A 26,743-nucleotide genomic window follows, 5' to 3' on the forward strand; every position below is an offset into this window, starting at 1 on the left:
CGTAGCATATACGTTGAATGCTTATCATGTGAATTTTGCTTCTGTTCTCACTATTAAGGATGAGAATCTTGTCAAGATGTTCAAATCATTGGAAAAGTCCGGGCTTCGAATATTCTTGGAATCACCTGCTGTTATCTACAAGTCTGTTCTTCTGGATTTCTATGCCAAAGCAGAAGTTGTGGAAGGCAAGATTACCTATACACAGGGAGATGCATCGATTTCTATTGATGCTGCACTTCTGGGTTCCACTTTCTTCCTACCGATTTCTGGCCTTTCCGAGCTCTCGGACATTTCAAAGGAAGACATGTCCATCGCCTTGACAAATTTTTCAGCCACTGGAGAAGAACTTTCACCCTCTTGCTTCAAAAAGCTACTGAAAATTGAGTACCAGATACTCGCTGATATAGTAGCAAAAGCCTTGTTAGTTAAGGCTGGAACCTTTGACAAACTAACAAAAGAAAAGGTTCAAGTGATGGTGGCCATCACATCAGAAAAGAAAGTGGATTGGGGACGTTTTCTGTTTCGCATTATGAAGGATATGATTCTCAGGAAAAGTACTGGATTTGCTGTGCAACTCAGTAAAATGTTGAAAGATGCTGGTTTTCCTGGAACAGCAGAAGAGGATGGCTCTTCAGTAACAATGACTGATGCTGATAGCGTGCTTTCTTTAAGGCCAAAGCTAACCGTTGGTGAGTTTATGGCCATTAAGAAGGAAATTGGAGAATCTCAAATTGAGGGGCAGAAGAAAATTAAACTAAAAAGGGTTGTGGTCTTGTCTGATTCTGACAAAACAGAATCTGGAGAATCAGCAGCACCCACTCAGCAAGCTTCACTGCCTCCCACCCCAGCTAAGAAGAAGCCTCGCACAACAATCCGCATCAAGAAAACAGCGGTTTTGTCTGAACTGGAGAATGTTCCTCTCCGCCAAGTTTTTCCATCTGTTGTTTCATCCACCAAAGCCAAATCGATTGAATCAGGGCCCTCACCTGCTCAAAGCTTCAGACCAACTTCTGGTGTGGTCATTAGAGAATCTGCTACTGGTTCTTCTGCTTTTAAACCAGTAGTCTCTGCTACTTCTGAAAAAGGGAAAGAAAAGATTACTGAGTTGTCTCAATCACCGGTGGCAACATCAACCATTCAAACATCAATAAATCTACATCTAGAAGAAGTTGAAATCTCAACCAGAGAAGATAAGAAATTTTTTGACGATTGGCTTAAGGTACGTGTCTACCACCCAATCACATTTTTGAAAACTACTGGTGTTTATGCTCAAACAGTAGAAAATGAGAAAAAGGTTTTTGATGCTGCCGGGACACGAAATGTGATAGAAGCTATAAATCGTCGCAATTACATTCTGGAAAAATTCAAAATGCAGAAGATGGACACTGTTCTGAAAACCTTAAAATCAAATTTTGACTCTGCAAGTCCTACTGCTTTTCATGACCAGAATGTCATTCAAATTTTGTCGGAGCAGCTGACAATTCTTTCTGAGCAAACTGCTAATAAGGAAAAGGCCTTTTCTCGGCCTCCAAAGTTCAGTCTCACTTCTGTCTCCGCAATTTTGAAGAATCAGACAGTTGAGGAACCGACCAAAGCTTATCCTGAAGTCAAGGTCTCTAGTACTCCTGCACCTCAAGAAGTTCCTACTCAATCATCCTCTCTGATTTCTGTTCATGATCTGGCATCGGTTATTGAGGTGATCGAATCGATTGTGCAGACTCAAGCAGCACAGGATGACACAATGCCCGTTACTTCTACCTCTGTTGATCATCCTCCAGTCCAATACATCCCAGAATTTGCAACAGCTACTGCCACTGCTACTGTTACGGCTACTGCTTCTTCATCTCTTCCAGAGCTTGAGCATTTTTCAGAAGCTCATCAAGCTGAAATGGCAACTTTGTTGCATACTTCATCCTCTGTTGTTGAGCCACAAGCTGTATCTGTACCTGCTGCTGTTTTGCAGCAACCAGACGAAGGGCCAACAGATCAATCTACTGCTTCAGAAGGACCTTCTGCTGAACCAGAACCAGCTGTTACGACTCAAGCAGAAGCTGTACCATTCTCTATTCCTTCTTTGCAGTCTCCTGAGCGCATTGCCCGAATGGAGGAAATTAAATAAAGATTGCAAGCAAGGACTCCTTCCCCAGCTATGGAACCATTTGATCTAGAATTCCAAATTGATGCTCTTCAAAGGGATCTTGTAAATCTTTCAGACTTTGTAAAGCGGATATCTTATGAAAATGCCGCCGAACTTCATGATGCTCAATTCTTCCGAGAACGCATGTCTAAGGAAATACAGAACACTGCGGAATCTGTGCATAAAATGAATGCTGAAACCATTGTTTTTCGACAAGCTATATCCAGAAGTTCCAGTCAGCTCATGATTGCTCAATCTGACATACTTACCCGGCTCACCGAGCATGATGGTCTTTTTCGCTCAATCTCTACCACCATGGACCTAATGGATGCCAAGATCGATTCTCAATCTCAATCTCTCACCGCTCTAAATGATCGAGTTTCTAATCAGGCTCCATATCTGGAGATGTTGACTAATGGCATTCACAACTTATCTGGGCGAATGGATGACTTAATTGCTAGGGTCATTGCCGATGATGCCAAAAAGGGGGAAGAAGATAGAACTAGAGATAGAACTGGAGCGAGTAGCAGCAGACCTCATTCTTCTGGAAGGGATCAAAATCCAGATGAAGCTACTTTCAGAGATATTGGAACAAATTAGTTTTATTTTCTTGTCTTAACTAATTTGTGCTTTACGTGATTTTTCTGGATAATAACTGTTTTTATCTTCTTCGTAATCTGGTTTATCTATTCATCTTAACGTTTAAGGAACATCTAGGTTTTGGCATCACCACAAAGGGGGAAATTGTTATACTTAAATTTGTTGTGGAGATGCTAGTAAAAGTGGAGATGCTAGTAAAAACCAGTAGATGCTGGCTTAGTACAAAACCAGTAGATGTAAAATAGCAGAAAAACAGAAGCACTTGTAGCACTTGTCAAGTACTGTTTCTTAGCTAAAACCAGAACTAGAAGGATACAAAATTCGAAATATACACTAACAGAATCTTGCGTATCTCAAAGTCTCTAAATATTACCGTTGATCTATTAACGTGATACCAGCATTTATTGCTTCATTAAATGCCATTAAATGCTATACAAGAACATTTAAGACGGTATACCATTTTTGGTATGAACTGCGACTGATTACTTTTGATGTATTCTGCAGGGTCCATTTTAAGCAATAAAGTTGAACCACCAAAAAGAAAAGAACCGTTCAGTTTTTGAACGTTGAATAGAGCCTATATATGGAGATGAAGGATTTCGTGAAAAAAAAACGTAGCATTGAACAAAAATCTGAATTGAAAAACATCATTCGAGCATTGTTAGAACTTTCAGTTATCTAAAGAGCTCAAACACTGAAAAAGCAGCACACGCTTCATTGCATACTCTTGATCATTGAGATCATATTGTGCTAGCTATTTTTCGTTATATCTTCTCAAGCTATTCACTTCACTATTTCATTGATAGAAGAATTTGTAACTAGAAAAGAGTCTTTTCCAGAACTTAAGATCATTCAAGAAGTTGAGTTGTAAAGCTAAGAGTTTCAATAGGCGAAGGGTAAGTCCTGTTGAAGTGGGTGTGTACAATTGTTGTGCTGTATTCACCAAAGTCTTTTAGTGATACCTTCTGGAAACAGAAGAAGGGGAAACGTAGAAGATTCATCTTTGAACTTCCAGAAACAAACCTTGTGCTATCTACTGCTTTTCGGCTTTATTATTTTTCACCCACAAATCAACAGATCGTTTTCCGCACATTATCTTGTGATATGCTGGTCTTTATACTTGAACAAGAATCGTTAAAATCTCTAACAGGATTTTAGCACATCATTCGAAAGAATTTAATAAGTTGGCCGTTGAGTTTATTCAACCCCCTTCTAAACTCAACCCGATCCTCAACATTTAGTATAACATATAATATAAAATATTATCTCAAATTAATGAATTTGATTCATCAAAAGATATGCAAGATTTTGTCGAAAGCATAAATAAACTTAAATTAATTGATATTGAATTGAAATAAACCCAAAGAAATCAAGATGAATTGAGAAAAATTAATTAAATCTATAGAATATTACTGTGGAGCAATGCAATCAATCTCGATTGGAGGTAAAATTTTCAAATGAATAAAAATCACCATAATATATAATCGAAACTTGAGGTCGGTAAAAAAAATAGAAATAAAATAAAATCTTTAAGATATAAAAATTGAGGATTTTTTTGAAATATAATATACATACATTCCTGTTTAAGCCTATATATATCCATAAAGAATTTAATATGTTTAATATAAAGTATAAATTTATGTAGGATAATTTTAAATTTTAATATTTTACAACTTATATAAAAATAAAGAAAAATTATTTCTAAAAAAACTTATATATTAGAAAGGAATTAAAATTGAATAATTATTTTTAATAGTTTCTAAAATAATTATTAATTACTTTTCTTTAAAATACACTGGGGATTCTTTTATGAAAACCAGGAAATACGTTATCATTGAAAGTCCATTTGATTGAGTTCACGAGATTGTATAAACAATAATATTGTTATTATTAAAATATTTGAGTATGATGTTGAATATTATTGAATAAATAATAATATATTTGATTTGTTTGATACATTTGAGATAAGATAGTAAATTATAATTTTTTATTTTTTAATAATGAATGAATGTAAATAAAAAATTATTATAAATGATAATATCATATTTTTAATTAATTTATTTGATTGATGAGATAAATAATTACTTATTTGATTGATGTGAGATAAATATCCAACACATAAAATTGCAAACATACATTTGATTTAATTGAATAATTAATTGAAAAATTAATTTTTGGTCAATAACTTGTCATATTGTCCGTTAATTTATGGTTTTAATCAATTGATTTGCATTTTTTTTCCAATTTTAATCAATTTTCATTGAAGTACTGACATGACACCGAAAAATGATGAAGTGACCATGGAAAAAGCTAATATGAGGCGTAATAATTGTATCTGATGGGTAGAACAATTGCAATATGACGTTTAAATGTTGTAAAATTTAAAATATTTAAATTATACCATCAACACCAGCTATAATTTTTGTTAAATCGACAATCACTCGATATTTTAATTAGTATCGGAGGCAAAGTTACGGGTTTAATTCTCATTAATTGAACTGAAGATATAAAGGTGCAATACTTGTCACTGATGGATAGACCGATCGAAACGTGACGTTTGAGCTGTTGTAGGAATTAAATGATTTGAGTTGCATCGTTACGACCACATATACCGTTTGGTAAAGCTGCAAAAGCTTGATCATGCAGTTGACGTGACGACGAGCATTTGAAAATATAAAAATATAAATTGGTGTACTAAGACTCTGAATTATAATAAAACCCAAACATGCCAAAAACTATGCTTTTTTTTTTTCGTAAAAAATAATGTATACGATATAATTTTTTATAACTCAAATAATATGTGTATATTAAGAAGTTAAAATAAATTAGTCAAATGCAAGTTATTTTATATAATTTTCAAAAATAATTACTAATAATTTTCTATTGGAAGTTAAAAATAATTGATAGTTTAAGGATTAATTGTTACTAAAATTTTAAAAGATATCGCTATAAAGGATATTTATATATTTTGTGTGTGCGCGAAGAAATCAATATTAATCTTGATATAATAATATAACGTGATAAATGGTTAGCCGGTCTATTGGACTGTTACAGTCAATTAAACGCGATTTTCTTCAACTATATTTTCATGCTCATTAAATATCTGTAATATAACTTTATTATGTATTAAAAATGATAAAGAACGATGACCTTGAGATTAATTTTTTAAATAAATAAATTCTTTCAGTATAATTTTTATTTTTTTTCTTGATCGAGTATCGATGTGATGTTGATCATTATTTTATGAAATGTGAGAGCCCGCAACCAATATCCTATGGTGGCACACAAGATAAATATTCGGACTAACACAATAGTTTGTAAATCACGTTAGTCGGATAAACTATATCGAACAAGGCAAACTTCAAACTCTCATCTACATCATCAACTAAGACATTCTTTGAGACCGACATCGATGATTATTGATATGATATTAGATGGTAATGAACATTTCAAGCTACAAATAAGCAATTCCATAGAAAAAAGAATTTAAATCACAAAACAAATGAATAAATTTGTAACAAAAAAATAATAAGGTAAGACTTAAACTTGATTACTTAAAAGCAAAAACTTGTATGAGACGGTCTTACGGGTCGTATTTTGTGAGACATATATCTTATTTGGGTCATCCATGAAAAAATATTACTTTTTATACTAAGAATATTATTTTTTATTGTGAATATCGGTAGAGTTGATCCGTCTCACGAATAAAGATTCGTGAAATCGTCTCACAAGAAACCTACTCTTACTTAAATACCAAATTTTGCGTGAAGATAAACGAGAGGACCAATTTTACAATTTTCCTAATCAAACTATAAGGAAAAAAATTAATTCTAAAATTGATCCTATAAATTGGTCTATTTAGACTTTTGGTTTCTTAACTAAGAAAAATTTAGTTTTAGTGCAATGAATTAAATTTTTTAAATATCAACTCCAATTTTCGTTATGGTCATGTCACCATCTCATTGGTCTAAATATATAAAAAAAATCGATAATTTTGACTACTTAGATGATTAAAAAAACATATATCGGACAACTCAAGCAATAATTTTTATTTCTTTTTACAATTATCGGAGAAAAGTTGACGAAATTTAATCAAATCAATCGAAATATTAAAAAACAATGACAAAATCAGGCAAATAATTTGGGCAAAAATTTATATGAGACGGTCTCACGGATCGTATTTTGTGAGACGAATATCTTATTTGGGTCATCCATGAAAAAATATTATTTTTTATGTTAAGAGTATTAATTTTTATTGTGAATATCGGTAGGGTTGACCCGTCTTACAGATAAAAATTCGTAATACCGTCTCACAAGAAACTACTCGATATTTGACCATAATATTAAATCAAATTGATTCAATATCTCCATTAAATGATATTTACACCTCAACCGTCAACCCATTCCTCTCCTCTCTTGAATTATTAATTGCTTGTGAGAAATGGACAGAGAAGTCAACTCCAACATGTGATTTAGTTGAAAAGTCTAGATATTTGTGTAATAAATAAACAACGAAAATATCAAATCTGCAGACACTGGTAAAATCGCAAAGATGTGTTGGGACGGAAGGAATTTGGTGAATTTATATTTCAAGTCCTTAAATCCAATGTTTTCATGAATTTAAATTCATAAAAATTTAAAATATTTTGATTTTCAATTTTAGTCGTTTTTCGTTTATCCACTCTTTCAAATTTCTTGTCAAATCAAATCATTTAATCCAAATAAAAGCTAAAGTTATGTTTGAATCGAAACAAACAATATTTTCGTTTCGATTTAAAATATTAAATGAACTCTGTAACAAAAGAGGAAAATTGGAATTTTAGTCATCTAAATTGAATTGTTTTGAGATTTAGCCATGTAACTTGTCAATGATTTTCATTCAATAACTTGGATTTCTTTTGGTTTTGATCAGTTTTCATCTGAAACCAATAAAACTATCTACTGTTCTTATTTAGAAACAATACTCTTATTTATGGCTCATATATAAAGAGTAAATTTATATTATACAAATTAAAATATATTTAAGAAAAATTAAAAGGAAACAACAAGATTTTTTCTCTTATTTTGAAACACCGAATGTTTATTTTTGTTATTTTGTGGGATCGAACGTTTGTCATTTTATCAAAAATTATAGTTGGAGTTACATTTGCAACTCAAATATTTTAAACCGTACAACAATTCAAGATTCACGTTTCGATTGCTCTTCCAGTATGGACAACTATTGTATCAAAGAATTTTTCTCATTTGTTCATGGCGACATAAAAATGACTCCAAAAAAATTGAAGTTACTACATTAAAACAAAATAGTAAAAAGTAACAAGACTAAAACCTAAAACATGTCAACTTACAGACTAAAATCGCAAATTTCTCAGACAAAAATATCCAGGGAATGCTTGAATACGAAACTTGCGGAGATTGTTTACCTTCGACCGAAATAAGCTTGCTGAGCTTATTTGTACAAGAATTTGTAGCAGTTCATGTGAAAATCTTGGTGGCTTTTTATTTATCGTACAAAATTGGAGCATGAATTTTTTCAGGTATTAATATTAAATTAAAGTCCATAATTCCTTCAACTAAAGACCATTGATAATTTCACAAAAACTTTTGGACGACAGTCTCGTAACTAAATTTTGTGAGATAAATATTCTATTTGAATCACTAATAAAAAAAATATTACTTTTTATATCAAAAATATTAATTATTATTATAAATACGAACAATATTACTAATTGGCTTTATGTTCCTTTAAAATGATGGAACGATGATTTTGGATTTGGGCGTCAAATTTAGAGCTGGACCTCACATAAAATTAGTACAATGTGCCCACAACTAGTAGCTTGATGGCTCGGTGTCTCTTATTTAAGTGACTCCCTCGAAATATAATAATATGAAAAATCCGAAAAATAAAAATCCAAAATCAATTGAACAAATAATAACAAGAACAAAATAAATAAATAAATAAAACAGTGAAAAATTTAAATTTCGATCGTCTTATTTATCTATTTGCAAATTTGTGCCTTAAATCAGTAAAACTTCACTAAAAACACACTTTCCAAAAAGTTTATAGTTTGATAATTTATGAAAATTACAATTTTATCTCGTATTTTGAACTATTTGCAGATTCATTCATTTATGTAGTCAAATTAGATTCAGACTCATGTATCTTATAATTTGACGTTCAATCTTTTTCACATAGAGAATTGATGGGACACCGCACATGTGAGCGCTCATATTGGCGTAATATCAATGTCATATATCCGTCACATTATCGTGTAAATATAAAAAAAGACCAAAATTTCAAAAAAATAAAATAAAATAATAGAATACTAAAGAATAAAATTTGACAATACATATAATCAAAATTGCATACAAGAAAATTATATAATGCAAAAATTAATATAATTCCCCTATTTTACATTCCGTCATGATTGATTTTGTTGTTGTTCTTTGTGTTACCATTGTTATTTTTATTAAATTGATAGATACTGTTTGTAAATACTTTAAAAAATTATTATTGATTTTTTTTTAATAAAATTGCATAACTTTATTAAAAAAATCCATAATTTATTTACTTTTTAATCATTTGTGAAGTATTCATGTGATGCTTTGACGTGAAACCTTTCTCACATTGGAATTCTAAAAGAGAGAAGGATGCGATCTACTTTTGATTTAAATTATCTAACCTATTACTATAAATTATAATACAAAATCTATATAAAATGTATATGGACTAACTCTTTTAAAATTTGAGTGGGTATTCATCAATATATCAGATTGTAACTTAATGTATACCTCTCCAAGCATAATATGATTCTCAAACATTCATCTTCAATAAAACAATCTCAAGCATCAAGGTTTTACATAACTCATGATATCAAATAATTTCACTCATATCACATAATTCAACTAATTCGACGAATATCATGTCCTCGAACTACACCAAATATATATTACATGTCGTACGTTACTAGATCGTAACATACATTTGTTTTGTAGTATGATGACTTGATTTCTGTGTAATAAAGAGAGTTGATCAATCACTCTACACAAATTCAGTCTACATATTAATTCAGAAATTTCGTTTTTACACAGCAGGAAGACATAACTTAATTTTAGGGAAGTTTACATACTTCAATGGAACATGAGACATAACTTAATTTTAGGGAAGTTTACGCACTTCAATGGAACATGAATGCTTGTTAGCATCCTCATACATTGAACAGTTGTATCTGAGTTATTAATCGACGTGGTTGCATCGTTGAGATCGCGACATTCGTAATCGGAAATTACAAGTTCAATGTCATTTGTCTTCCCAAGCATTTCCTTTGCTGAAGATGCCACTTGACCTGAACATTTATCCAATTCTATTCTTTCAAGGGGTCGGAATGTCTCCAATTTCAAATGGGATTGCCTCCAAGTTGCCTTAGAATTGAAGGTTAAGGTGCTCAAGCCTTGGGAAATGGTCTTTTTCAGTTTTCCACACAAGCAAATCTGAATATCTAATCAATAGGAACTTCAGTTTCCTGAATTCTCCATCCTTTGTTTCCCACAAATTTCCTTTCATGGCTCCAGCTCCAAGTGTGAAGACCATGAAAAATCAGCTTGACTGAATTCAGCTTGGCACCATTCAGCAAGACTGCAATCATCTTGGCACTATTTTGCAACCCAAAATCTACCTATGTGAGCACTACCCTCACTTCATTTCAACGGGTAAGATCTTGCCACACATACAATTTCAAAAAAAAAAAGTGGGTCATATATATGCATGAGCAAATCTTGGCTATCCATCCTCTCATGAGGGCAATGCCCACATTGGTAGGATGAAATAAACCAATCAGAAGAGCTGATTTCAACAAACCTGATCTCAGCAAGGCAAAATCAGCTGAGCTGATTTCGGCAACCCCAAATTTGGACCATAGGCTGCCTAATTCTAAATATGTCAAGAAATTATTCAGTTGGATAATGGAGCTTTCAGCCTTTTATGGCCTTATTATTACATATATACCAAATTATGAAGAAAGACACACAATCAGCAACCCTCCTCCCCAGATTTTCGAGCACTCTCCAGTAGTATATTTCGAGCATTATTCTGCACAGTTCAAACAGAAACACTGTCAACTCGAGCAAGAAGGTGCTGTCCATTTTCGAGATTCCAACAACAATTTGCAAACACGAGGATTCTGTCCAAGTTCCAACCATTTTCGAGCAACCAACAAGTTTCTCACTTTTAGACCATTTTTCTTTAAGTGGGCTTGTGTTTTAAATAAATATGTATGTTTTAAATCAGTTGTTCACAATATTTTCGAGATTCCAACCATTTGAAGATGAAATTTTTGAAACTACACTGCTAGAAGGAGATTCATCATCTTCTATACATTTGGGCTAAGAATCAAGCGTCCTCGAATATTTGTTTTCAGAGGATCAAAGGGGGTGCATCCCTCTTCAAGATACATCGAAACTTTCTTTTTTAGCCTCCCTTATGCATACTTCTCTAAACAGATCATGGATTCCGCATCTTTTCGGTTTCCTAAATGTATCATATTTATACACAGTAACAAGATTTCTCGCAATAATGTCTCTCAAGTTCTCTTCTCCAACCTCTTCCAGGCTTTTCGATCTACTCGGCTTTACAAATCCCTCAGCAACCCAAAATTTTACAATTTCAGATGTGCATCAAAGGCAACATCTTCTTTAAAAAAATCCAAAATAAAGGAAGCACACTTTCAAATGATAAGCAAGTAGTAGTACTTAAAGTTAATATCTGCAAGCACGGATCATTAGTATTATTCAGGCCATTAATTAACTTTAAAATAAAAGAACCGATAATTAGTAAAATACAAGACTTCTCAGCTTCTGAACAAACTCATCCATGTAAGAATCCTCGAGCCCTTTGGTCAACAAGAAATCCCTCCACTTGGCATGATTTGCCCTGATTTCTTTCCCAATCTCACTCCCTTCTTCCATAGCCAATTTGATGGTCTCCATCACAGCCTCTTTTGTGAACAATCCATCTTCTTCTCCTTTCTTAACCTCAACTCCAACCTTCAACTCTCCCTCCATCAATCTTGCATTGATGAAATGGTCACCCGAATGTGGTAATAGCACCAACTGGCATTCACTCACCATCGCCTCCGACAACGAACCCGACCCGCAATGCGTGACGAAGCATCCGATCGAAGGGTGGGATAAGATCAGCTGTTGTTGTACCCAACCTCCGTGGATGACGCCTCTTTTCTCAGTTCTGTGCTTGAAACCTTCGGGCAGTGCTTCTTCTACGGTATTACATCCTTCGGGTGGTTTCAGTGCAGCTAGAAATGGAAGACCTGTGATTTCTAAACCCAGAACCAGTTCTTGAAATTGATCCAGTTTCAAAATGGCTTCGCTGCCGAATACGCAGAAGATAACCGTCTTGGCTTTGAATCGATCCAACCAATTCCCCCATGTCTCGTCTAGACTTACGGTTGGTGGCTCTGGTAACACGGGGCCTGCTAGAATAACCGGTTTCTTGTGCTTTTTTTCAAGAAATCCACAGTATTTCCCTTCGATTTCTCTGCACGATTTGAATCCCAGTGCATCACATTCATCAACAGACATAGTTAATCGTCGATGAATATTCATGTCACAATCATATTCTTTCGAAGTTGCCCATCGCCTCCCCGAACGCACTTCGTGTGGGTAAAGCTTGATTACCGACGGAGGGAAACCAGTGGGAGGTTCCGACAAAGCATCGGCGTTAGGCTCAGTGTGAAGCAGATACCCTACAGAGGCAGGGCTTACGATCATATAGCAAACGGATTTAATTCCCAATGGCCGCGCCAGAGATGGCAACCAACACGTGAAGTCGAAGAACACGAAATGGGGTTTGATTTCTTTGAGCAAAGAATCAAGCAAGGGTTTTGTGAGATCCATTGCGTGCCTGAGAAGTGGACCCATTGCGAAGCTAACGTCTGCAGTGGTTTCGGCTCCTTCTGGGAGGCCTTCGACATGAGGGACTGTGATTGGTACGAAGCTTATGAGATCCGGGTGGAGATTGAATTGGGTCAATTTGGACTGTGTTTTGGTGGGGAGGATGAAGAAGATTTTGTGGCCTCTTTCAGCAAGTTTGTTGGAGAGGTGAAGAAACGTAGTGAGATGCCCCATGGCCAGCCATGGATACATCACAATCTTGAGCTTCTCTTCACTCATCCTTCTCTGCTTTTGGTGCAAATCAAGAAAATGTTTTTTGAAGGGAAGATAAATGTTTTTAAATACGAAATTTTTATTTTTATTTTATTTTTACTCATACGATTTTTTTTTTTTTTTTAGGATACTCGTACGATTTTCAAAATAGAGAAATCTACACAATTCTCTCCGAGAAATGATAAATCCCCATTATTTAAACATTTTGGAGTAAAATTTTATAAAATTTTAAAAATTTATAAGTAAATTTTTTTATAATTTTAGATAAATCTGATATTAGTCCGAGTAGATCAATTTAAAATATTAAAAGATTTTAGAGTTTAAAATTCTAGCTCGAGTAGAATCGGATTCTTGGATCCACCATTGGTTAATATGATAACTTTTTTACGGGCGATGTCTAATGTTTACTATCACATGAGCAATTTTCAATACAACGTCGATAATGTATAATGTCATGTCATCTTTACAGTAAAATAATTTTTTTTTAAAAAAAAAAGAAAAAGCAAAGTTTATTTCAGTAAAACTCAAATTTGACTAGTTAAATAATCAAAATACAAAATCTAAAAATAGATTAATTGATACTACGATTTTGCTATTTACTCATGAAACTTTTATAATCTTTAAAATTATGCATAAAATATTACATTGGGAAAACTATGCATAATGGTCGAGATTGCAATAATTTGATTCCCTCCACCAACACTTTTTTGAGCGAACGTGGTTTACAGTGTGTTAACCGAAAAATAGCTGTAGCATGTTCTTAGGTCATCAAAAAACACATAAAAACCATATAAATTTGTGGATCTTGTCATCGGTTTTAATTATACCATGGTCAATCGATTAATTGTATATTTATTTGATAAATATTTATCATAATATATATTTTAAATACATACAATTTTTTTTAAAATTAACCAATAAAATAAATTAAATAATCTTGAAAATAAAAAAAGGTTTACCTAATTGAATTTATTAATAATAATTAGACTTAAATGCAATTTAAACTAAGTGTAAAATTGACTTTAAAATTTGATCATGTACCACTTACATAATTGAGTAGGTCTCTTGTGAGACGGTTTCACGAATCTTTATTTGTGAGACGGGTCAACCCTACCGATATTCACAATAAAAAGTAATACTCTAAGCATAAAAAATAATACTTTTTCATGGATGACCCAAATAAAAGATCTGTCTCATAAAATACGACCCGTGAGACCGTCTCACACAAGTTTTTGTCTTGATAATTTATAAATATCTCATATATCAATTAAGTCATTAAAAAAAATTTATGTAAGAATTTGACATTTAATCAATAGTTGATATAACAAGTTGAATTTTACTCCCGATTTAATACCTAGACAAAATTATTTAAGTAAATAAAAGACTCGGACCGTCCATATATAGGTCAATGCAACTAAGTAAATTATTTTCTAGGCATGAAAAAAGAAGAAGCTCAGTTATATAGTAATCTTCCAAATGTTTTTTGGAATAGTAAAAAACATATTGTCTTTTTTTCCTTTTGAATTTTTTTTAATGGAAATAATATTCCAACTAAAGCAAGATTCTGCCAAATGAATTCTGAATATTTAGAATTAATTAAACAAAAAAATTAATAACTCCTAATTCTTCTTGGTCTTGTACTATTTTTATGTTATATTAACCTTCAGAAAGAGAAAGTGGTATTCCTAGATTAGTTATAAATTATAGACCCCTTAATAAAGTTTTAAAATGGAAAAGACATCATATTCCTAACAAAAAAAGACATATTAAATAAACTTATTCATGCGACAATTTTCTCAAATTTTGATTTAAAATAAGATTTGACAAATTCAAATTTAAAAATCTGATAGATATAAAACTACTTTTAATGTTCATATTTGACATTATGAATGAACAGGTATGTCTTTTGGTCTTAAGAATTCTTCTTCAGAATTAAAAAAATTATGAATGATATCTTTTTATGAATATAGTAATTTTATCATTGTTGATATAGATGATATTTTAGTTTTTTCTAATAATACTGAAGCTCATTTTAAATATTTAGATAAATTTTAAAAATCTAATATTCAGAATGGTCTAGTTATATCCAAACCAAAAATGTATTTATTTGAAACTAACATTAAATTTATTGGTCATATTTTTAATAAAGGAAAGATTGTTCCTATTCAAAGAAGTAATGAATTCGGTTCTAAATTCCCTGATATAATAATTGATAAAACTTATTTACAGAGATTTTTAGAATGTTTTAAATTATATATCTCCTTATGTAAAAAATCTTAATGAAGAATATGTTATTTTTTGATAAACATAAGAAAAATCATTTATCTTGGACTAATAAGCATACTAAGGTTGTTAAAAGAATTTAAACAAAATGTTCAAAATCTTCCTTGTCTAATATTAGCTAATCCTCAATAGGAAAAAATTGTTGAAACATATGTTTCTGATATAGACTTTAGAAGAATTTTAAAAAAAAATAGATCTTTCAATACAACAAGAATATTTGATAAGAATTATTCTGAAAAATGGAATAATGCCAAAAAATATTACTTAACAATAGCTAAAGAAATTCTTGCTATTTTTAAATGTATATTAAAATTCCAAAATGATTTATACAATCAGAAATTTATTATGAAAACTGATTATAAATCTGTGAATTTATATACCAAAAAGATTTTAAACATGATGTTTCTAAACAAATGTTTACTCATTGGCAGGCTCATTTAGCCCCTTTTGATTTTGAAATAATTTATAAAAAGGTAAACATAAGAAAAATCATTTATCTTGAACTAATAAGCATACTAAGATTGTTAAAAGAATTTTAAAAAAATGTTCAAAATCTTCTTTTTCTAATGTTAGCTAATCCTCAATAAGAAAAAATTGTTGAAACAGATGTTTCTGATATAGACTTTGGAGGAATTTTAAAACAAATAGATCTTTCAATAAAACAAGAATATTTGTTAAGATTTTATTCTGAAAAATGGAATAATGCTCAAAACTATTACGTAACAATAGCTAAAGAAATTATTACTATTTTTAAATGTATATTAAAATTCCAAGATGATTTATACAATCAGAAATTTATTATGAAAACTGATTGTAAATCTGCGAAGTTTATGTACCAAAAAGATTTTAAACATGATGTTTTTAAACAAATGTTTGCTCGTTGGCAGGCTTATTTATCACCTTTTGATTTTGAAATAATTTATAAAAAGGTAAAGATAATCACTTAACAAATTTCTTGACTCGTGAGAATTTACATATATGGATCAACGTGACCGAGGAGAATATTCCTCTTATGGAGGCATAGGAGGAAGGGGAAAAACCCCTAATATTATAGCATAACATGGCAAAGAGAGGCTTATAGCTCAAAACATATCTAGCAACTAGTAATAATTATCCTTTATATGAGGAATTTCAAGAATTTTTGAAATAAAAGCAGAAATATACAAAATAGTTAATATTGAAACGTCCACTATTACTTTCGGCCGAAATAGTTAAAACAACGAAAAATATTTAATATTGAAACGTCCACTATTTGTTTTTCTTTAAAATATATATATAAAAAAAATTCTCCCTACTTCACTCGGCCGAAATATAGCTATACATATACATATACATACATATATATGTATATATGTGTGTGCGTGTGTGTGCGTGTGTGTGTATTTTGACACCATTTAAAATAAACTAACCAGCTATTATTTGAAAATCCAAAAGAACGCATTTAAAATATAAAATCGTAAACGTCAACCAACATAAGTCATAAAATCTTTAAAAATAGCTTAAATCTTAAACATAATTTTATTTGCGAAAACTAGCGATGGTCCTCGGGTTGTGTGAACCTTCAGTAAGCTAGTTCAACCATCAAGTCTTCCATCATGCTCACCTTTTAATCAATAGCGAGTAATACATATACATCCACAAATAACAGTGAAAATACTTTTAATAAATAACTTTTCATGAACATGCGTAAACTTAAACTAATTCATTTCATCATATACTTTTTCCTTTTCATCACATACATATACGTTCTCCTTTTTATTGAATTTGAATTCTCAATTGTGACTTTCGTATTAGCTGTAGGTCGATGAATATATCTACGTATGACCACGGTACCGGACGGCAGGGACATCAGCGAAATTCTCACCCGCCAACTGAGCTTTGGCGTTATATCATCGTATCATCGTATTAGACACAATTAATTCACCTCCTTCAACCTTTCATATTCCATTACTTGTAAAAATTCATGCTTATATAAATCATTTTTCTTTTAAACCAAGGATACAACAGGTCTTTTAGCATTAACGTTTCTTCATAAAATTTCATAAACGTTTAAAATAAAATTTTTAAAATTTATTGCAGCATTCAGGGCACTGTTAGGACGTCTAATATTTTTCAGGTGCAAAATAACTGTTTTGCCCCTGAAACCCTAACTTGCCCAAGTAATCCTTAAACCTTAAAACGACGACCCAAATCCATCCAAACTTAATATAACAACTTAAAATATACTCATAAATATTTCTAAGACGTAAACTTATGCTCAGCCGACTAATTTCTCAATTCGTATCTAAAACTTAGACGTACATCTCGGTTTTAACCCGAATTAACTCGAAACTTAACCAAACTTACCAAATCTGAACTATAGCTAACTAATACCTAATCATGCCAAATACCACTCAATTCAAGACATTTAAAACCATAGAACAAGCTTAGAACCTTGATGGACATTTATGCCCATGATCGACCATACGCTAGCCTTACAATCCATGTACCCACCCTCCATTCCTAGCCCTTAGCCGACCCAACCAGACCCTGGATAACCCTCACAGGACCTTGACCGAGCCCCTTTGACCCTTCCTAGACTAGCTCTCACTACAAGAAAATATGCCTTCAACAACACTCAAAAGACAACTAGTTTTTATTAAACCGTTGAGTTTTTTCTTTTAACAACGGTTTCAACAAAAACCGTCATCGTACCCTAAAAAAATCCACTCATAGACAACGATTTTTAAAAAAACGTTGTCTTTGATGTGTCTACGACAATGGTTTTTAAAAAAACGTTGTTTATGAGTGAGTTTTTTTGTGTTACGACAACGGTTTTTTTAAAAAGCCGTTGTCTATATGTGTTTTTGTCAAGGGTCAAAGACAACAGTTTGTTTAAACCGTTGTCTTTGAGCTGGTTCGGTTTTTGTAAAATGCTGTCTTTTCTTATTGTTTTATATTGTAAAAGACAACGGTTTTACGAATTTTTTTTAATAAAAATTTGTAGTTAATTAGTGACGGTTTTGCTTAAACTACGATTTTATTAACGGTCGGTATTTTTAAAATAGCGATGGTTTAAACAACAACCGTCGCTAATAGCAACGATAGCGACGGTTTTGCTTAAACTGTCGCTATATTTAGCAATGATTTTAATGTTTTATTAAAACATTCGTAATTTAAAACCGTCACAATTTTTAAAATAGCGATGGTTTAAACATTAGCGACGGTTTTTGCTTATTAGCGATGGTTTAATAAACAACCATCGCAAATAGCGATGATTTTTGGTAAAATCTTCACTAATTGTCTATAGATACTCGCATTTTCGGTCCATTTTCCTTCACACCGTCAACATCTACGAAAAATTTTTCTTAGTTAAGATCATGAATATTATTAGCTTAGTTATTGTAAGTTTTTTTGGTAGATTTATTAAATTATAAAAGTAATTTTTTTTATTTTACTTAAAAAATTAGCGCCATGTTATGTCTAAACCGTCGCTAATTAGCGACGGTGTATCTCTTAATTACCGTCGCTAGTCAAAAATCGTCGTTAATTTTTGCGACGGTATATCTTAATTTGTCGCTAATTAGCGACAGCTTAGTCAAAAATCATCGCTAATTTTAGCGACGGTATATCAGCGACGGTAAAAACTGAAAAACCGTCGCAATATGATAGCTACAACAACAGTTTAAAACCGTTTTCGCTGAACTCACTTTCAACAACACTATCAATTACAGCAGTTTTATATTACATACGACAATGGATACTTTTTTGTGTAGTGCCTACATCCCATGCAAGCACAGCCCTTAACCCCCGCCCCTTCATGCCTTAAGCGAACCCAAATGCACGCGCAGCCTATGTCCTCCCGTTCCAGCCCTTGCACACCCCTCTAGGACAATGAATAGACTCCCTTAGGACCCTTGAACACGTCCCAAACAACAGCTAGCAGTCTCCCTCGCCTAAGATGAAAAACGTAAACCCTAGCCCATAAAAACCCAATTTTCGTTCATCAAGGTACCCTATCTTGTTCAGCCTTTAAACATGCACCTAAGAACCCTTAAACATGTGAAAAAACATCCCTTCTAGTAACCCTACCATGGCAGCCTCTTTGTGCATCATAAGCAAGAGTTTTAAAAGATGAAAACTCTAGTTTTATCATGTTTATCCATAAAAACGAAAATAAAATAAGTGTATCATATTTTTCATGAAATCACGTATCAAAATGCATAATATGGTGTGAAATATGAGTGAAGAAATATTAAGGCGTGCCTTTGCTTATATTACGCTTTGTGATGCGAGGAATATTGGCGGAGAGACGGGGGAAGAAGCTTGATGAATTTTCCTTCAAACTTGGGTGACTTTTCTTCCAAATTTTTGTGTGGTGTGTGTTGATAAAGAGTCCTAGTAATCCTAGGTGTTGGACGTGTAGTTTGAAGGAAGTCAAAGACCTTGGAAGCTTGATTATTTGATATAGAACACATGATGCAAGCTTAGGCCTATTAATCTAGTATAATAGGCCCATTAAGCTCATTAGATAATATTTAAAATATTTTTTTCAGGAAATTTTTCAAAAATATTAGCCGAGTTCTCAAAAAGTCTCTATTTTTATCAAAAATCGAATACCGACTTAAAATACGACTCGGCGCGTCAAAACACCTTAAAAGTTTTCATTTTTGGAAATATCATTTAAAATATACCATATATTAAATAATTAAAAATAATCATTTAATAAAATATTTTCACTCATATGGTCCCCGGTCTCCGTTCTTCGATCGCTTCTCGAATAGCCTTTAAAACACATTTTTATGCATTCTAACAAAAAATTTATTGTAAACATGTAAACATGCCTACCTTATTTATTTAATACAATTAAAATAATTTACTTAAAATACATAAGAGATTTGATAACTTGCATACATGTGGTTTTCGTGGACCTTCAATTTTTTTCAGTACGTTACAAATATAGTCCTTTTAAGTTATTTTATTTTCGTCAAGTAATTCGTCGAAATTGGTTGTTAGTGTGGTAACTTTTTTATGGGCGATGTCAAAGTCACATAAATAATGTATCGTGTTGGGGATCGATATGGAGTTTAAAGGGGGGGGTGAATAAACTCTTTTCTTTTGAACGTCGCTTTTGCAAAAGGGTGCTAAAATCCTGTTAGAGATTATAGCAAATCTTGTTCAAGTGTATAACCAGCAAGCCACAATATATTGCGGAAACGATCTGATGGTTTAAAGGTGTATAATGATAAAACAGTAAGAAGTAGACAATAGTTGTTCATGGAAGTTCGAAGATGAAATCTTCTACGTCTCCCTTTCTTCTGTTTCCAGAAGGTATCACTAAAAGACTTTACAGCACAATACTTGTACACACCCACTTCAGCAGGACTTATCTTTCGCCTACTGAAACTCTTAGATTCTTAACACGATAATACAAATACAACAAAGTTCTGGAAAAGACTCTTTTCCAGGTTACAAACTCTTCTCAAAGATATAATAACTCGATAATGATTGTAGAGAGAGTAAGAAACAGTCAACACAATATGATCTCAAAAGATCAGATAACTTAAGTGAAGCGTGTGCTGCTTTTCTATATATTGAGCTTTAAAGATGATAAGAAAATCTGAGTGCTCAAATCTACGTTCGTATGTTAGAGAGCAAGCTCGTAGTTTTTGGCAACTTGTAAACGTCGTTGATCTTGCGTTTATATAGAAGTCTTGAATCCAACGTCTATAAAAAAATGACTTCTTTGACTTCTGATAAAATCAGCTTTATTGCCTAAAAGAGCTCCTGCAAAAAGGCTTCAAAACACTCAGTCTTGTTTTATACCAAAATAGGTAAGGCATATTAAATGACTTTGTTCAGCATTAATGAAGCATTTAATACTTGTACTTGATAGAGTAACGGTAACATTTAATATAAGATCGATTGGTTCTGATTCAGTAAAAGTCAAGTTCTGCTTCTGTTTCTCTAAGCGGATAAGTACTCGAAGAGTACTGCTTTTGTAAAAGCAATAGGGGAACTACTGGTTTTATACTAACTACTGCTTTAAACTATCTTCAGGTTTTTTATTCACGCGATCTACTGGTTTTGACTATCATCACCACAATTAAATTAAGTCTATCAATTTCTCCCTTTGCGGTGATGCCAAAACCTAGAAGTTAGTAAAGATGAATATAAAGGCAGATAGCCTTTAAAAGCAATTGATAAGAAAATAAACAGTAAATCAGAGTTCAAAAAGAGTTAAGGAGTTTTAATCATCTGTTCCAATATCTCGGAACAAGGTATCCTCATCCTGAGGATCTTGGCCTCTGAAAGATGATTCTGCGTGATGTCCTCCTTCTGTCATTCTTCCTTCTGCTTCTGGTCTGCCTTCGGTTTCCCCATTTTTGGCATCAAACGTCTGAACTCGAGTAAGTAAGAAATCCACTCGTTCAGTAAGAGTAATAAGGCCAGTATACAGTATCTCCAGTATTGGCGTTTGATTCGAAACTTGTTCATTTAGAGCTTGAATTGATTGAGATTGGGACTCAATATTGTCGTTGATAATTTTGATTTTGGAGTCAGTGGCCGCAATTTGAGTTGAGATGGATTGAAGAGACGAGTCATGAGCAGAGATAGTACGAAAAACATCAGTTTGACCGAGCACGAGGGCAGCATGACTTGCCAAGACATTTTTCCGGAAGAGATCAGATTCAACTTCAAGTTTTGACAATGATTCTGCTGTGTTAAGGATATAATTCATTATGCGTTTGCAGAAAGATTCGGTGGCACTGACCTCACCAGCATGATCAAAAGATAACTGCTTGACAATTTCAGAAATTCTATCAATAGATCGCCTTAGTATTTCGATCTCAAACTCAAGATTGAAGTGCTCTTCTTCTGGGGAGGGGCTTCTGGCCAACATACGTTGCTGGATTTCAGCAAGATGAGAAACGTGAGAAATATGAGTCGGGGAGTCAGCAGAATGGACAATCAGTGCAGTAGAAGGGATAAGTTCTGTAGGAGCAGTTGAAATAGCAACGAGCTGTTCAGAAGAGGTTCCTTCAGCAGCAGTAGATGGTTTAGTCACTTTTGGTGGCTGGAATGGATATAGATGGATCATTCAAAATAGCTTCCATTGCCACTCGATATTCAGCAGAGAACATCTCTAAATTTGGCAATGATTGAGATTGAGCAGCATCTGATTCTGCCATGGGTAGGTATGCTGGTTGAACTGTTGGTTGTACTGCTAGTTGGACCACATCTTCAGCCTGAACTGCTTCTAGTGTAGCGGAGACAGTAAGAACAATGGATTCAATGACTTCATCCACCGAAGCCAATTCTCGAATAGAAAAAGGAGACGAAGATTGAGTAGGCCGCTTAGGTGATGCAGGAGTACTGGAGACCTTAGCTTTTGGTGAAGCTGTAGTCCGTTCCTCAACTGGCTTAGTCTGAGTAAAGATTGGAACGAAACCTACTGAATATTGTGCAGGCTCTCCAAAGGCATGTTCTTGAGCAATAAGTTGCTCATTCATTATTCACAATCGATCAGTCAGAATGCGAATGACTTGCTGATCTTGAGCAGCAGTAGGAATCATAGAGTTGAAATTAGACTGAAGAGTCTTTAAGACAGATTCCAGCTTCTGTTGCTTCAGTTGCTCAAGAATAAAGCTTCGCCTGCTCATGGCTTCAATCACATTATCAGTTCTGGCAAATTCAAAAACTTTCTCCCCGTACTTCATTATTCTTCCAAAGGTACCTTTTGTCCTGAAATATGAGAAAGGATGAAAAACCCGAACCTTATGCCATTCGTCGAAGAACTTCATGCCTTCATTGGCAGTTCTCTCAATTTCCTCTATGTGAAGATCAACACCAATGAAAACAGATGATTTGGCTCCATGAGATTGTGATCCTACAGTAAGTTTTCCTTTGCCTTTATCAGAATATGATATAAGCATCACTGGTCTAAATGCAAAAGACCCAGCGATGGATTCCCGAATTACAACTCCAGAAGTCGGTCTGAAGATCGAGCAGTAGATGAAGTGGTTGCAGTAGCTGCTGGTCTAGAAGCAGGGACTGATTCTGGCAAAGAAGAGGTGGCTTCTGGAAACACTTGTCTCAAAGGGACAGTGTCTAAATTAGTGATTGCTACTGTTTTCTTGATGCGAGCAACAGTGCGAGATTTCTTCTTGCTAGGAGTTTCTGTTAGAGATGCCTTGATAGGAGCAGCAGACTCCTCAGATACTATTTTGTCAGAATCAGTGGAGATAGCCACTCTCTTTCTCTTTATCTTCTTTTGAGGTCCTTGAGCCTCGGTTTGAGCATCTCCCACTTCCTTCTTCAAAGCAATGAACTCAGGTACATTTGGCTTTGGCCTTAGCGCAAGCACATTGTCAGCATCAGCCATTGTGACGTAAGAGACGTCCTGATCAGTAGTAAGAGGAAAACCAGCATCTTGCTGATTTGAATAGCAAAGCCAAAACTCTTCCTTAACACCATATCCTTCATTATTTTGAAAAGAAATCGACTCCAATCCACTTGAAACCCAGAAGTGATAGCGACCATCTTGAACTTTTTCCTTGGTCAGCCTATCAAAGGTGCCGGCTTTGACCAAAAGTGCTTTTGCAACAATAATAGCAAGCACTTGATATTCCATTTTCAAAAGTTTCTTGAAACAAGAAGGATAGAGTTCCTCTCCAGAAGCTGAGAAGTTAAGGAGGGCAGAAGACATCTCCTCCTTAGAAATGCCAGAAAACTAAGAAAGTCCAGAAAATGGTAGAAAGAAAGTTGATCCTAATAGGGCAGCATCGATGGAGATAGATGCATTGTCTTGGGAATATGTGGTTTTCCCTTCTTCAACAATTGCCTTCGCATAAAAATCCAGGAGAGCAGTTTTGTAGATAACAGCAGGTGCCTCCAAGAACCTTCGTAGGCCAGTTTTCTCAAGAGCTTGAAACATCTTCACGAGATTTTCGTCGTTGATTGTTAAGACTGATGCAAAGTTAACTTGATAAGCGTTCAGTGCATATGCTCCGGCCATATCTGCAATCAGGATAATAATAAAGTAGAATCTGTAGAAGAGATGAGAGCAAGAGAAAGCAGTAGCTTTAGATCAAAAGTCTGAAAGCGTAAAAGAGAAATGAGATGAATGAGGCGGTTAATATTCAAACATGTACAGCCATCAGTGAAACATAAAGACGCGTGTCAATATATTTGCGGTTGAGTATTTGAAAAGTTGAACAGAGGGTGTCAGAAAGACTAATAATTTTAAAAGGAATTTGAAAAGAAAAGAGCGGGCTGTCCAAATGATTACTGAAAATAACCAGAAGAAGATTTGTCGTTTTATGATAATATCTACTGGAAATCATAAAGTACTGAATTATTTTCAGCATCTTGATAAAAACCAGTAGACACATTGTTTTATCGAAAAGACAAACATCCTTTCTGCTTCTGACATAGCACAAAAAAGGAAAAGACATAATCAAATAAAGTTTCCCCACAATTAATGCAACTAATAAATGCTATTGATACGATCTCTGAGGGAATGACATATGACTCTAGATATTCGTGCATGATGTGATCGGTTGGATGTCTCTTTAGCTTCCCCAAGACTCTTTATAAGTACCTGCAATCTCACAATTTAAAATAAGTACTCAAATAATAACAAAACACAAATGGATGATGCAAACAAGTTCTCGGAGTCTTCTCCAGAGACTGATTCAACAGAGGAATTTCAAGGACACTTTCCAGCTTCTCGTAAGATGATGTCTGAAGACATCTTTTTTCAAGTTATGAAGTCTTGGAAGAAATTCCTTGGCCTGTAATATGAACAATCAGTTAGATTGTTTGTTCTTGTTATTAGGACTAAGTTGCGGAATCATCCTGTTCAGTAACAACGATTACGCAAAGAGAGGGGATTCCAGCAGAGCTTACTTAGGTTCATGCTGAAGTACTTTGCAGTACTTCAAGCTGCTGATATCAATACAATGTAATATATAGAACAATGTAATGCATCTGGTTTTATGAATGAAATATTCCATTTTGTCATATTTCTGTTTATCTATTGCTTTTACTTAATGCAAATAAGCGAATAAACAAGTAACAAGAAATAAACAGAAGAAAGAGTGAGAAAAACTTAGTCCGAGAGAATTTAATGCTCGATGACTACTCGTTTTCCTCAAGTCTTGTCTATAAAAAAATGACTTCTGCTTATAATGACAATAGTATTCCAATGGATTGTGAAAGCATCACTCATGTTCCTCATCCTTCATGGACACCTCAACTTCTGCAAGAATTAAAACAAGGTGCAGAAGACTTCATTTTTGACGAGGTTATGTCCATTTGGACTATTGTTCATGATCTTCAAGAAATCAACACTGGAGAGTTTCCTGCTTCTGCTAAACAGAGGTCACTAGCAAGAAGGTTCAAAAGACTTGCTCGAGTTGATCACATATCCGGGCTGGTCAAGGATGATGTATTGAATCACCTGCTGCTGTCAAGAGAGTGGGAGTGGCTTGACTTTTTCATCAATTCTGAAAACTTAAGGAATATTAGGAGTCATGATTTAAACAACTGGTTTAAAATATGGCAATATGCTGTAGAAAGAAGTTTGAATCAAGTTGTAAAGCGTCGATTTCATTTTAATAAAATAACAGTAGTTACCACAAATTGTTTATTTTTCTTATGAACTCACTGATATTAGATCAGAAACAAATAACTGACAGAATTTAACAGACTGATAACAACAATATATTCAAGTTAAATCGATTAAACAAAGAACATTTCGAAAATAAGAAAACTTATTCTCAGGCAGAGGCTTTGTAAAGATGTCTGATGCTTGTTGATCAATAGAAACGTATTTCAGACGAATGTCTTTCTTCTACACATAATCTCTAATGAAATGGTGTCTCATATCTATGTGCTTTGTTCTGGAATGAAGTACTGGATTTTGCATGATTTCTATAGCACTGGTATTCTCACAGAATATGGGTGATTCAGAAACATGAACTCCATAGTCTTTAAGCTGTTGTTGCATCCACAATATTTGAGAACAGCATCTTCCAGCAGCAAGGTATTCTGCTTCTGCAATAGACGTAACTATGGGAGTCTGCTTTTTACTAAACCAGGATATCAGCCTATCACAAAGAAATTGACAAAAACCACTTGTGCTTTTTCTGTCTAGTTTACAATCTGCATAATCAACATCTGAATATCCAATAAGATTAAAAGATGAATAATTAGGATACCATAAGCCGACATTTCGAGTTCCCTTTAAGTACTTCAGGATTCGTTTAGCAGCAATATAATGTGACTGCTTAGGGTTAGATTGAAATCTTGCACAAATACAAACAACAAACATAATATCAGGTCTACTGGCAGTAAGATATAACAGAGAACCAATAAGAACACGATACTGAGTTACCTCTACTGGAATTCCACTATCATCCTTATCAAGTTTAGTGGATGAGCTCATTGGAGTGTAAGCAGCAGAGCATGCTTCCATGCCAAACTTTTTCAGTAGTTCCTTGGTATACTTAATTTGATTTATGAAAATTCCAGTATCAAGTTGCTTGATCTGTAGTCCTA

General features: G+C 33.5%; 1 protein-coding gene across 1 annotated transcript; it reads right to left on the reverse strand.

The window, feature by feature from the left end:
- Positions 1–11,312: 11,312 nt before the first annotated feature.
- LOC142554104 (cyanidin 3-O-galactoside 2''-O-xylosyltransferase FGGT1-like) lies at positions 11,313–12,970 on the reverse strand. Its single transcript, XM_075664735.1, has one exon. The coding sequence runs from the start codon at positions 12,920–12,922 to the stop codon at positions 11,564–11,566; it is 1,359 nt and encodes a 452-aa protein (XP_075520850.1). The 5' UTR covers positions 12,923–12,970; the 3' UTR covers positions 11,313–11,563.
- Positions 12,971–26,743: the final 13,773 nt, after the last annotated feature.

Source organism: Primulina tabacum, chromosome 8 (assembly GCF_025594145.1).
Source record: "Primulina tabacum isolate GXHZ01 chromosome 8, ASM2559414v2, whole genome shotgun sequence".
NCBI classification, from domain to species: Eukaryota; Viridiplantae; Streptophyta; class Magnoliopsida; order Lamiales; family Gesneriaceae; genus Primulina; species Primulina tabacum.

Excerpts from the sequence above, each read along its gene's own strand:
- LOC142554104 (XM_075664735.1), bottom strand. The coding sequence starts at position 12,922 with ATGAGTGAAGAGAAGCTCAAGATTGTGATGTATCCATGGCTGGCCATG.